General features: G+C 46.8%; 1 protein-coding gene across 1 annotated transcript in view; it reads right to left on the bottom strand.

The window, feature by feature from the left end:
- The window catches only part of ABCC5 (ATP binding cassette subfamily C member 5), a 69,908-nt gene that overhangs the window by 53,870 nt on the left and 3,697 nt on the right, over positions 1-12,341 (bottom strand). The window contains exons 2-4 of the mRNA XM_015407190.1: positions 6,817-6,877; positions 290-352; positions 9-44 (exon numbers count right to left, since the gene is read on the bottom strand). Coding sequence (XP_015262676.1) covers positions 9-44; positions 290-352; positions 6,817-6,877 — 160 coding nt within the window. The remainder of the gene's footprint in view (positions 1-8; positions 45-289; positions 353-6,816; positions 6,878-12,341) is intronic.

Here is a 12,341-nt window from a genome sequence, read left to right as displayed (position 1 = left end):
TCGTGTAGGAGAAAAGCCCAGCGTTGTCTATCGGGTGCGGATGTCTATAAGCGGAGGAAGGGAAGAGAGAGTGGCCAGAGAACAAGGGGAAAGGACGCTGAAGGAAGAAGGAACACTTACGCCTGTAAATTCTGAGAGCCCGTTTCCCTTCGCGAGCAGAGCTGCTCAAGTGCAAACCAGTTCCAAAGTAATGTCTTGTTTTTTTTCCTAATAAATCAGGCATTTCTTTCTCTCCCTCTTTTTATCTGGCCGGCTACTCTTGTGAAGTTCACTAACAGGAAAGTCTTACTTGGAAGTCGTCCGGATGGGTTTCATCAAGTTCACGCCAAAGCGGTATTTTCCTTTGTGATTGCTTATTTAATATATATGCAGAGTACATCATGCGAAATGCTGGCCTGGATGAATCACAAGCGGGAATTAAGATTGCTGGGGAAAAGATCAACAACCTCAGATATGCAGACGATACCACTCTAATGGCAGAAAGTGAAGAGGACCTAAAGAGCCTCTTGCTCAGGGTAAAAGAGGAGAGCGCAAAAGTGGGCTTGAAGCTCAACATCAAAAAAACTAAGATCATGGCATCCGGCCCCATCACTCCTTGGCAAATAGAAGGGGAAGTCGTGGAAGTAGTGACAGACTTCACGTTCCTGGGATCCCAGATCACCGCAGACTGTGACAGCAGCCATGAAATTAAAAGATTTCCTTGGGAGGAAAGTGATGGCGAACCTAAACAGCATGATAAAAAGTAGAGACATCACCCTGCCAACAAAAGTCCGCATGGTCAAAGCAATGGTATTCCCAGTAGTCATGTATGGCTGTGAGAGTTGGACTATAAGGAAGGCCGAGCGCCGAAGAATAGATTCTTTTGAACTATGGTGCTGGAGGAGACTCTTGAGAGTCCCTTGGACTGCAAGAAGAACAAATCAGTCAATCCTCAAAGAAATCAACCCTGACTGTTCCCTGGAAGGCCAGATAATGAAACTGAAGCTCAAATACTTTGGCCACCAAATGAGAAGGGAGCACTCACTGGAGAAGACCCTGATGCTGGGAAAGACTGAAGGTCAAAGAAGACGGGGACAGCAAAGGATGAGATGGTTAGACAGTGTCATAGATGCAATGAACATGAAATTAAGGCAACTTCAGAGGACGGCGGAAGACCGGAAGGCCTGCCGGGAGCTGGTCTATGGGGTCGCGAAGAGTCGGACTCGACTGTGTGACTGAACAACAACAAATAGATAGAAACTCTCAGTCTGGGGCAAGGGATGCTCTAGATAGGAACTCTCAGTCTGGGGCAAGGGATGCTCTGTATTCTTGGTGCTTGGGGGGGGGAAGGGCAACAGTGGGAGGGCTTCTGGTGTCCTGGCCCCACTGCTGGACCTCCTGATGGCCCCTGGTATGCTTGGCCACTGTGTGACAGAGTGTTGGACTAGATGGGCCATTGGCCTGATCCAACATTGGCTTCTCTTATGTTCTTAAAGCTGGGGCAAGTGATGCTTCGTAGTCTTGGTGCTGAGGGGGCAACAGTGGGAGGGCTTCTAATGTCCTGGCCCCACTGCTGGACCTTCTGATGGCCCCTGGTATTTCTGGCCACTGTATGACAGAGTGTTGGACTGGATGGACCATTGGCCTCATCCAGCATTGGGTTCTCTTATGTTCTTATAGATAGGAACTCTCGGTCTGGGGCAAGGGATGCTCTGTATTCTTGGTGCTTGGGGGGGGGCAACAGTGGGAGGGCTTCTAGTGTCCTGGCCCCACTGCTGGACCTCCTGAGGGCACCTGGTATTTTTGGCCACTGTGTGACAGTGTGTTGGACTGGATGGGCCTTTGGCCTGATCCAGCATTGGCTTCTCTTACATTCTTATGTACTGATATTCTTTCAGGGGCACAGGCCATGGCACATGAATATCAGGGCACGACAGAGCTGGGAAACTGGACGTCTACATTGCTATGATGCCGAGTACTTCTCTTGAGCTGTGGGCAGGTGCGGAACACAAGGCTTTCTAAGGCCATTCAACCCCAAATCACCTTCTGAGCATTCAACAGGCCTAAAGACACAGCAATGGCATTGGGGGGAAGGTATTTTCATGGAGATTCTATGCACCTCTTTGCACCTTAGCCGTCTCGCCTTCAGCTCCCCCCCCCCTCCATGAGCCCACGCCCTCATTTTTACACAAAATTCAATTTTTTGCTCACATGCTGATTGATGGCACAACCCGTCTCCACTGAACGTAGATAAATTGAAAGTCTGGTTGTACTTCTACATTTTAAACTGAATTGATTGTTGGGGGATCTAATTCATTGGGGTGGTTTTTTTAAAAAAAATTTTTTTAGCTGTTTTAAACAATTATTATAAATATATATTGATGATACCACATTAATCGACACTTAATAGAATCAATTTAATATCACATTAGATCTCACTCTGCACTCTACTTAACTAATTTATACATACATCTACTTACACACTGGGCTTCACAGTGGCATTTTGGACAACACCAACATGCTTCCAGTTGACTGGTAGCTAGAGATGTGAAGGCCCGGAAAAAAACCGGAAAAATTCGGGGGAGAAATGGTTTTTTTCTGTTTTTTTCCTGAAGCCTTTTTGTTTTTTTCCGAAAAATTGGAAAAATTGAAAAAAGAAAAAAAATTGATTATGGAACGTTTTATTTTAACATTATGAATAAAATATTTTAAGACAAGGTGTTCAAATATTTTCCAAATCATTTCTAAAATATATATATATGGTATCTGATTGATCTAATTTCTATGCACTGAGGACAAGCAAGTCCTAGGTTACAAACTGAACTCGCCAATGCAAGAACAAGATGCATTTCTTCCTTTAGGAGGTGCGATTGTCACAAGAAAATAAAAAAGTTTCAGTTTTGTTTTTGCATGTGGGTGGGTATTCTGTTTGTAATAATTGTTTGGATACACTATATTTTTAATATGCTATTTATGATAATTTCATGCCAAGTAAAAATGTCCATAGTCATATTTTATGTTCCTAAAGTAACAGAATGACTTTCAATCTAGAAAAGACAAAAGAAATGCTAATTAGCATTTTTTCAAATTTTCCAAAACTTTCCGTTTTTTCCAGGAAAAAAACACTTTTTTTTTCCCGAGCTTCAAAATTTCCAGAAATGTTACATCTCTACTGGTAGCACAGGGGAAAGCACTAAAGAAACCAGACTGTCACCCACTTGGAACGCATCTCACTACCAGAAACAGAGACCAGCATATTGCCCTTAAGCAGTCAAATGCTGCTAACCACCAAGGTTGAATCTGACCTTAACAACTCGGATGGAACAGATGGGGACTCCAGTTAGTTAGATAAACCTTCAAATCAACGCTTTTCGCACCCCCAAGGAGCTTTGCAAAATAAGTTTCTAGCTCGCGTGCCATTTGAGCGCTGAGGGTAATTCAGGGAAGATGTTCTTTGACACGCAAGCCCGTTCTGTTAATTGGCGCAATCCCCTTGCCTGCACTGGAAGAGAGAAACACACTAGACGCCCGCTGACTTTTTCTTCCTTCCCCAAGTATATGGAACGCACACTCTTCCACCCCAGGAGAAGTTATAATCTTCCTGTCTTACTATGGAGGCATGTTTGCTGAAGAATGAACAGCGCGATCCAACCAAAAGCTTCAATTATTTTTCCCCAATCGGGCTGGAAAGCATCAGCAGACATGGCCCATTCCATTCATTTATCTATCGTTTTCTGTCTTTTAGGAAAGTAGGGAGAAAAGACTGTTGCTTAAAAACAGAGGCAAAGCAAAAAAGGAAGGCAAGCCGCTGTCTCGTGCAGTTATATACCTGGGATGGTGCCATCTCCCACATACATTGCACAATGCTTGCCGAGAAGGAGATACAGGTGAGACTCTGCTAGCCTGCGCCAACCAGGTCAGAGCGTGCCTCAGTAGCATTCCCCAAAATTAGCTACACATGGTAGAAGCTTTTTTTACCTAGCACTTGGAACTTGTGCAGCGGAATTTTTCTTTTAGTCATGCTTGCCCGTTTAGCCATGACGTCGCTGACTTATTGCCGTTTCACAGCTGGGAGAATCCACCACACAGTACAGCCTTTAAGGCCCGATGACGCAACTGGTGGCGTTTAGCCCCTGAGCCATCGCTGTATGAGCCCGTGTGGCAGCCACTTTTCCTGGAGAAGCCAAGGGGATCGGAACACACAGCCGGGTCTGTTTAGCCTGGAGGGGAGACGACTGAGAGGTGATACGATAACCCTGATCTCCTCCGGGAGCTCATTCCATCAGGCAGGAGCCACCACTGAGAAGGACCTGGCCCTCATCACAGCAAGCCTTGCCTCCCTGGGGCCTGGAATCACCAGGCGATGTTGTTGTGTTGTGTTGTTGTGTTGGGATGCCAGCCTCCAGTGGGGCCTGGGGATCCCTCGGAATTACAGCTCATCTCCAGACTTTTCAAACAGAGGCCAGGTGGCCATCGGACATCCATGCGGATTCTGTGAACTTTGTCAGATCACGAGAAGGGAGGGCAGGGAGGGTTGCCTCAGTGCTCAGTTCTCGTGGCCCTTTCTTACACGCCCAGGGAAATGCTGATCGCCACTTTGGGGGTCAGGAAGCAATCTTTCTCCAGGCCAGTTTACCTGGGGATCCTGGAGGTTTATTGCCATCTTCTGGGCATGGGACAGGGGTCACTAGAGATGTGGGGGGGGTATTTGTGAATTTCCTGCCTTGTGCAGGGGGTTGGTCTAGGTGACCTTGGAAGTCCCTTCCAACTCTATGATTCTATGATCTCCACCTGCACAGCACGATGGTTGGTCATTGTCAAGTAATGACCAACACTTGGCAGTTGGGGGCCCTTGGTGTAGTGGTTAAGTGCGCGGACCTTAATCTGGGAGAACCGGGTTTGATTCCCCCACTCCTCCACTTGCACCTGGCTGGATGACCTTGGGCAAGCCGTAGTTCTGATAAGAGCTGTCCTTGAAAAAGAGCAGTTTCTGTCAAGAGCTCTCTCAGCCCCACCTACCTCACAGGGTGTCTGTTGTGGGGAGGGGAAGGGAAAGGAGATTGTAAGCCGCTCTGAGACACCTCTGGGTAGTGAAGGGCGGGGTATAAATCCAATCTCCTCTTCTTCTGGGTGAGCACGGGGTGAAAGTCCTTCTTCACCCAAAGAGTGATTAACACCTGGAATTCACTGCCACAGGAGGTGGCGGCGGAAACTGCAAAGACGCTTCCTCTGCCTTCACTGTGGAAGACGAGAGGTGCATGCCCACTCCAGAACCACCCATTTCAGGAAAGATGTCGAAAGACCTGAGTCGGATTGAGGTGGAAGGCTAGTCCGGGCGAGGTAAATAAAAGGGAATACTGGCTTTGGCAAATAAAATGCAAGTCGCTGACGAGACAGGCAAAGAGGGACTATGAGGAACATATTGCAAAAAACATAAAGAACACCAGAATCAGACCACCAGAAAGGGAGGGAGTAGGGCCATTCACACCTCTGATAAAAACAAACTCTGACTGGTTTGACTGTGCTTTTAAAGAAGTTTTACACATCACCAGTTTATCTCCCTTCTTAATTGAGAGCCTGATTTCTTTCCTGGCTCCATGAAGGTCAGCTTAACGTGGGTAATTATAGCCATCGTTTGGAATGCAGTCTGGTTTCTCCCCTCTTAGTTTCTATAGGGAAGTTTCAACAAACAGGATTTGGCAGAAGCTCTGTGCCGCCCCTGCGCTTAAAAGGGACACGGCCAAGAGCCAAAAGCGTGCCAGGAACGCTGTAAAATTAACGGATCTTTAAGAGTTATGTTGGGCAGCTCTTGATGGACCAGCTTGGGGCTTCCCATGAAGCAACCTGCCAGGACACCAAGAAAGATCTGATTGCTTTTTAATTATTTAGAAACAGAACGGCAACAGATGCTCTGAAAGAGGCAGTTGCAGACCCAAAGCAAAGCACCGTCATAATGACCTGCTTAAAACATCTCCCTAAGTAATAACCAAAGCTCGGGGGATTATGGGGGTACGCCCATTTCAGGAGCTGTTCAGAAAGTACAGAGCCAGTCTGGTGTAGTGGTTAAGTCTGCGGACTCTAATCTGGGAGAACCGGGTTTGATTCCCCACTCCTCCACTTGGAGAAACGACGGCTGAGGGGTGACATGATCGAGGTTTACAAGGTTATGCATGGGATAGAGCAGGTAGAAAAAGAAGTACTTTTCTCCCTTTCCCACAATATAAGAACTCGTGGGCACTCCGTGAAATTGCTGAGCAGTTGGGTTAGAACAGATAAAAGGAAGGCCTTCTTCACCCAAAGAGTCATTAACACGTGGAATTCACTGCCACAGGAGGTGGCGGCGGCTACAAGCATGGACAGCTTCAAGAGGGGATTAGATAAGCATATGGAGCAGAGGTCCATCAGTGGCTATTAGCCAAAAGGTATAGATAGGGACTCTGGGGCAAGTGATGCTCTGTCATCTTGGTGCTTGGGGGGGGGTCAACAGTGGGAGGGCTTCTAGTGTCCTGGCCCCACTGGTGAACCTCCTGGTGGCACCTGGTATTTTTTGGCCACTGTGTGACACAGAGTGTTGGACTGGATGGGCCATTGGCCTGATCCAACATTGGCTTCTCTTATGTTCACTTGCAGCTGCTGGATGACCTTGGGCAAGCCATAGTTCTGTCAGAGCTGCCCTTGAAAAAGAGCAGTTTCTGTCAGCGCTCACAAGGCCCCGCAGCTCAGAGGGAGCAGTGGATGTGGCTCTTTGGAAAGCGCAGCTTGCCGGCTTGTGCCTTCGGAGATTATTCCATTAGCATTTTACCTCCTGATGTTGCATCAACGTAACCGTTCAATCACCCCGGAGACGTTAAACGGAATGACTTTGGGACGAGGTGACGTGCGGTGATCTTTTTATAACCTGTTTTTTAAAGAGAGAGAACAACCAAAAGAGGTTGAGGGCACGGTCACACGAAGGAGGGGCTGTGGCAAGTGTGTGTGCTTCTTATCGGAGTAGCCGTATTAGTTACAGCCTGTCCCTGACACAGTGCGAGGTGTGTTTGACGCGGCGCACCAGCTATCCCCCTTGAAAAGCACAAGTTAAAATCTGAGACGAACTCTCGGGGCAATGGCCGTCACAGAGAAAAATCTCGGTGTTAACTTCTGGTTGCATGTTTCGCCCGAAGTGTCTGTATGCCCTTCGATTTGTTGGTCCTCGCGGCGGAGCCCATCATGGATTGGTTGACATGCCAGTTTGGTGTAGTGGTTAAGAGCAGTGGACTCTAATCTGGGAGAACCGGGTTTGATTTCCCACTCCTCCACGAGCAGCTGCCGGTGTGACCTCGGGTCAGTCATAAGTTTTTTTCAGAGCTGCTCTCAAGAGCTCTCTCAGCCCCACCTACCTCACCGGGTGTCTGTTGTGGGGAGGGGAAGGGAAAGGAGTTTGTAAGCCGCTCTGAGACTCAGAGTGAAGGGCACAGGGTATAAATCCAATCTCTTCCTCTTCTTCTTCTATACTGGATTGACTGGCCACTGTACCTTATGCTTTTCTACAGGTGAAGCCAAGGCCTAGTTCTCCTACCTTCCGTCCTCGTTGTATACCAAACAACACTACACCACCCCTTTATAAGCATTTTTTTACCACACTCCTCCCTCCTTCTGACCAGAATATACAGACTCAGTTCCCTAGTCCTATTTTTTTTAATTTTATTTATTTAAACTTTAAAGTTCTTGATCTCAATTTTATTATCAGCGGCTAAATCCCTGATAGCCCAACACTGGAATCAAACCAAAGTGCCTTCAATCAAACAATGGGTGTTAGCAGCATCAGATAAAACTGCGGAACAGATTTTATCAGCCTCTTCTTCTTCTTTAGCAAACAAGTTTATGAATAGATGGTTTTCTTATTTTGAATTTATTAATACTACTCCTAATCGTTTATATAAACTTCCTGACAGGTATTTTCATTTTATTTTTTATTGAAGTAGGAGAGTTGGCAGAAACCACTATATACTTAGGAAGAAAAAGTTTAATATACGTCTGCTCTGATTGGATTAAGCATTATATAAATATATAATGTTTGTATAATGTGAATTATTAAGTATTTGAATTTATTATAAAACATTTTGAAAAGTTATATTATCTTGTTATGTTTATATGTTGTGTTTTTGAATTGTTGTATCGAAAAACACGTTAAAGTTCTCTATTCCTACTTGTGTCTGATGAATGAATGAAATTCTATTACGGCATCCAGCCAGATCAATCCAAACACCCCGCCGAGGGACACCAAAATAAAGCATCACAAACTACACAATATAAAAATATAGAATACATATAACAGATTCACTAGAAAAACACACGGAAAAGAACTGCGATTTTACAAGTTAAGCTGTCCTTTTCGAATGCAACAGCCATGCCATCCAAAATTTAGCCACAATCTTAGTAATAGAGTGGTTTTCATCCGATAACATTTTATTACAACACTCCGCGTCTGTCTGCCCAGGCATCTCTTTAAATAAGAGGCTGAATTAATCTGTCTCGAGCCTCATTGTACCACTTGCATCTAAACATCATATTTCAATAGTTCCTATCTCCCCAGACTCACGTTTACAAAGTCTCTGTGCAAGGGGAACTCTTCTGTATCTGCCCTCGAGCACTGTAGAGGGGAGAGCCTCACATCTAGCTAGTGTGAAGGCTTTTCTATATTTATTTATATCAAGGTGTGTTAAATATGCCATCGGGACAAAACGATATCTAATTTGATTAAAGGTAAAGGTAAAAGGTTCCCTTGCTCGAAAGCCAGTCGAGTCCGACTCTAGGGTTGCGGTGCTCATCTTCGTTTCAAAGCTGAAGAGCCAGCGCTGTCCGAAGACATTTCCGTGGTCATGCGGCCAGCATGACTAAACAGCAAGGCGCACAGAACGCTGTTACCTTCCCACCGAAGTGGTCCCTATTTATCTACTTGCAATTTCTTGCTTTCGAACTGCTAGGTTGGCAGGAAAAAGGTAAAGGTTCCCTTGCTTGAAAGCCAGTCGAGTCTGACTCTAGGGTTGCGGTGCTCATCTCCGTTTCAAAGCCGAAGAGCCAGCGCTGTCTGAAGACGTTTCTGTGGTCATGTGGCCGGCATGACTAAACAGCAAGGCGCACGGAACGCTGTTCCCTTCCCACTGAAGCGGTACCTATTTACCTACTTGCAATTTCTTGCTTTCGAACTGCTAGGTTGCACTCTGAATTTACGAGACCTATCAAGATCCGCTTGTCTCTCTATATCCATTATTCTCTGTTTGAGAGCTAACTTAGCCTGATCCCAGCTCATATCTAGGATCGCCTGAGGGGAGAATCCCAGGAATTGTCATTTATTGTGCTTGTGTCTGATGAAGGGAGCCTTGACTGTCAGAAGCTTATACCCTGGAAACCTTGTCGGGCTCCAAGGGACTATTGGACTCCGATCTAGCGGTACATCCATCAGGAACTGTTAAGGAACGTTAAGTAGACCCATGCTGGATCAGACCAAAAGCCCATCAATTCCAGCATTCTGTTCATACAGTGGCCACCACCAGGGTGACTGCAACAGCAGAGAACCACAGAATCACACAGAGTTGGAAGGGGCCAGACAGGCCATCTAGACCAACCTCCTGCTCAATACAGGATCAGCCTAGAGCAGGGGTGTCAAGCATAAGGCCCGGGGGCCGGAACCGGCCCATCTGGGGCTCTTATGCGGCCCGCAAGCAACTAGTGGAAGGGAGCGAACAGGCGACTGCTGGGGGGGGGAGCGGGCGGAGCCACTCCAATTGTGGCTTCAGCATGGTGGAACAACCTCATCTGCAGCAGTCAAGCAGGGTGGGAGCATCGGCCCAGTGCTGCACCGCTGGGTCTCCAGCAATGCTCCCTCTAAGCTGTGGAGTCTCGTGAGCAAAAATTCTACTTGGTGAGCTACTGGCATTAAAGCTGCGAGCGAGCGACTTGGCTACTGCATAGATTAGTTTGCTCGGGAGCCCTCCTTCCTGAGCTAAGACAAAAATCTGTGAGCTGGAGGCTAAAGAACTGTGAGCTAGCTCACACTAACTCAGCTTAGAGGGAACACTGGTCTCCAGTCTGCCTGTGTGGGTTTCCTTTGCGCCCCCTTCCTTCCCGGCCTATGAGGCCTTGCAGTGAGGATACACCAAATCGGAGCTTATCAGCTGCTATCCTTTGTACAGTTTATATCACCGGTTCCCGGCATTACGTTTATGGTACACATGGCCCAGCCCGACAAAGTCATATTTATGTCAGATCCGGCCCTCGTAACAAATGAATTCAACACCCCTGGCCTAGAGCACCCCCCTGACAAGTGTTTGTCCAGCCGCTGCTTAAAGACTGCCAGGGAGGAGGAGCTCACCACCTCCATAGGCAGCTGATTCCACTGTTGCACAACTCTGACTGTAAGTTTCCCCTAAGAAAGATGCACGGTTTTATAGACCTCTACCATGTCTCCCCTTACTTGCCTTTTTTTCTAAGCCAAGCAACCTCATACCGCAGTTGCTCTAGACCTTAGTCCTTTTGGGTTTTGGCACTGCCACGGCCGCATTGGTTCTGCTGGTCACATTGCACTGGGTCTGCTGCTGGCCTTGCAAACATGCCCCCCCCACACACACACACTTCACTTCCTACTGCAGCGATTCTCCGGAACATTCTGTTGGGCTTGTATTGCCTTGCTATTTTTCCCTCAATGGGAACAATGGAGGATGGGGTGTGTCCCCCCCTTTGATGCCCACAGAATTGGACCCCCAACCCAATCTTTTTGAAACTTGGTGGTCCTTTTGGGGAGAGGCTCCAGCAGACACGCTGCAAATTTGGTGCTTCTACCTCAACCCCCCCCCCTCCGACCACCGCATCTACCCTAACAGATTTGCCATTGACTATTGGCCCCATAGGGCATAAGGGAGCCGAATAATAGCCAAATAAAGCCAAACAGTATTCGGGAATCTCTATTCGGCTATCGAATAGATGCTGTGATTTGGTATTCGGCTTAATAAATTCCTGGAAAATTCCACAAAGGCATTATTCGGGTATTTATGCAGCTCAGTAAATACCGAATGCACATCCCTATCTATGACCTGGCCCTTTTAGCTGGAGATGCCTGGGATGGAGCCCAGGACCTCCTGTGGGCTGAGCAGAGGCTCTACCACTGAGCTACAGTCCCTCCCTCTCAACTAAAAAAGCCAAACACCTCATGCTTTCTTCATAGAAAACTAACTCCCCCTCCCAATATGTTATTGTTCTTTTTCGGCACCTTTTCCAACCGTCTGTCTTTTGGGGAGATGGGACAAACCAAACTGGAGATGCGCTGCAAACGTAAGCACATCGCTGAGTTACACAAAGGCATTGAAAAAACAAAAATGACCAGGGCCATAATCTCTTTCCTAATAATCAACAGACATGGAGTTTGCTTTCTGAGCTGCAACTGTACATTGAATTGATGTTTTCATTGAGCTATTCACCATGACCCCGAGTCATTCTGAACAGCAAAACTGTTTTCCTGTCTTATTCAGCCAAGCAAATGGTAGTACTGAATCACTCGAAGTACATGGAAACATGACGTGTAGGAGAAACAACTGCTGAGCCCCTCTGAACAGAAGCCAAAAGCAGATCAGAAGGTTCAAGATGGGAGAAATAATCAGATTGTCAGTTCCCAAGTAAATTGCTTGCAGCAGCAACTCTTTATCTCCATCCCCATTACCCGGCTTCCATTACGGTCACAAAAATCAAGACGCCATTTCCCATTCATGTAAAGGAGCCGGTGTGGTGTATTGGCTAGGAGCGCAGACTCTAACCTGGGAGAAATAGGTTTGACTCCCCACTCCTCCACATGCAGCTGCGACTGAACTTGGGTAAGTCACAAGTTCTCTCAGAGTTGTTCTCTCAAGGGCAGTCCTTGAAAGAACTCTCTCAGTCCCACCTACCTCACAGGGTGTCTGTTGTGGGGAGGGGAAGGCACTCTGAGACTCCTCTGGGTAGTAAAGGGCAGGGTACGAATCCAATCTCTTCTCTTCTTTCTTCTCTTCTATATGACTTCTCATACAAATGTAAGACCCCAGGGGGACCCAGAAACATTGGGGGAAAGATGGTTTCCCCCACCCAGGGTCTCCCCCCCTCAAGTTTTTCCAAAGGAAAAATTAGAAAACTTGGGGGGGGGGGACTGAAAAGAAGTAAAATGATTCTTAAGCCAAAGGGTTTTCACACTCAAGATGAAAGCACCAAAAAGTTTAAGGACATTTTCAATTTTTCTACTGGAAAAAGTGTGAAATTTTGAGAAGCACTGAAAAAAATCTCCCTTTTCTTTTTGAGTGAGGAAAACCTTGCCTAACAACGCATTTCACTCATTCCAAATGAACAGCATCGAGAAG

Source organism: Gekko japonicus, unplaced genomic scaffold (assembly GCF_001447785.1).
Source record: "Gekko japonicus isolate JY-2015 unplaced genomic scaffold, Gekko_japonicus_V1.1 scaffold4837, whole genome shotgun sequence".
NCBI lineage: Eukaryota > Metazoa > Chordata > Lepidosauria > Squamata > Gekkonidae > Gekko > Gekko japonicus.
Note: the sequence above shows the minus strand (reverse complement) of the source record. Positions and strands in the feature narration are given on the sequence as shown.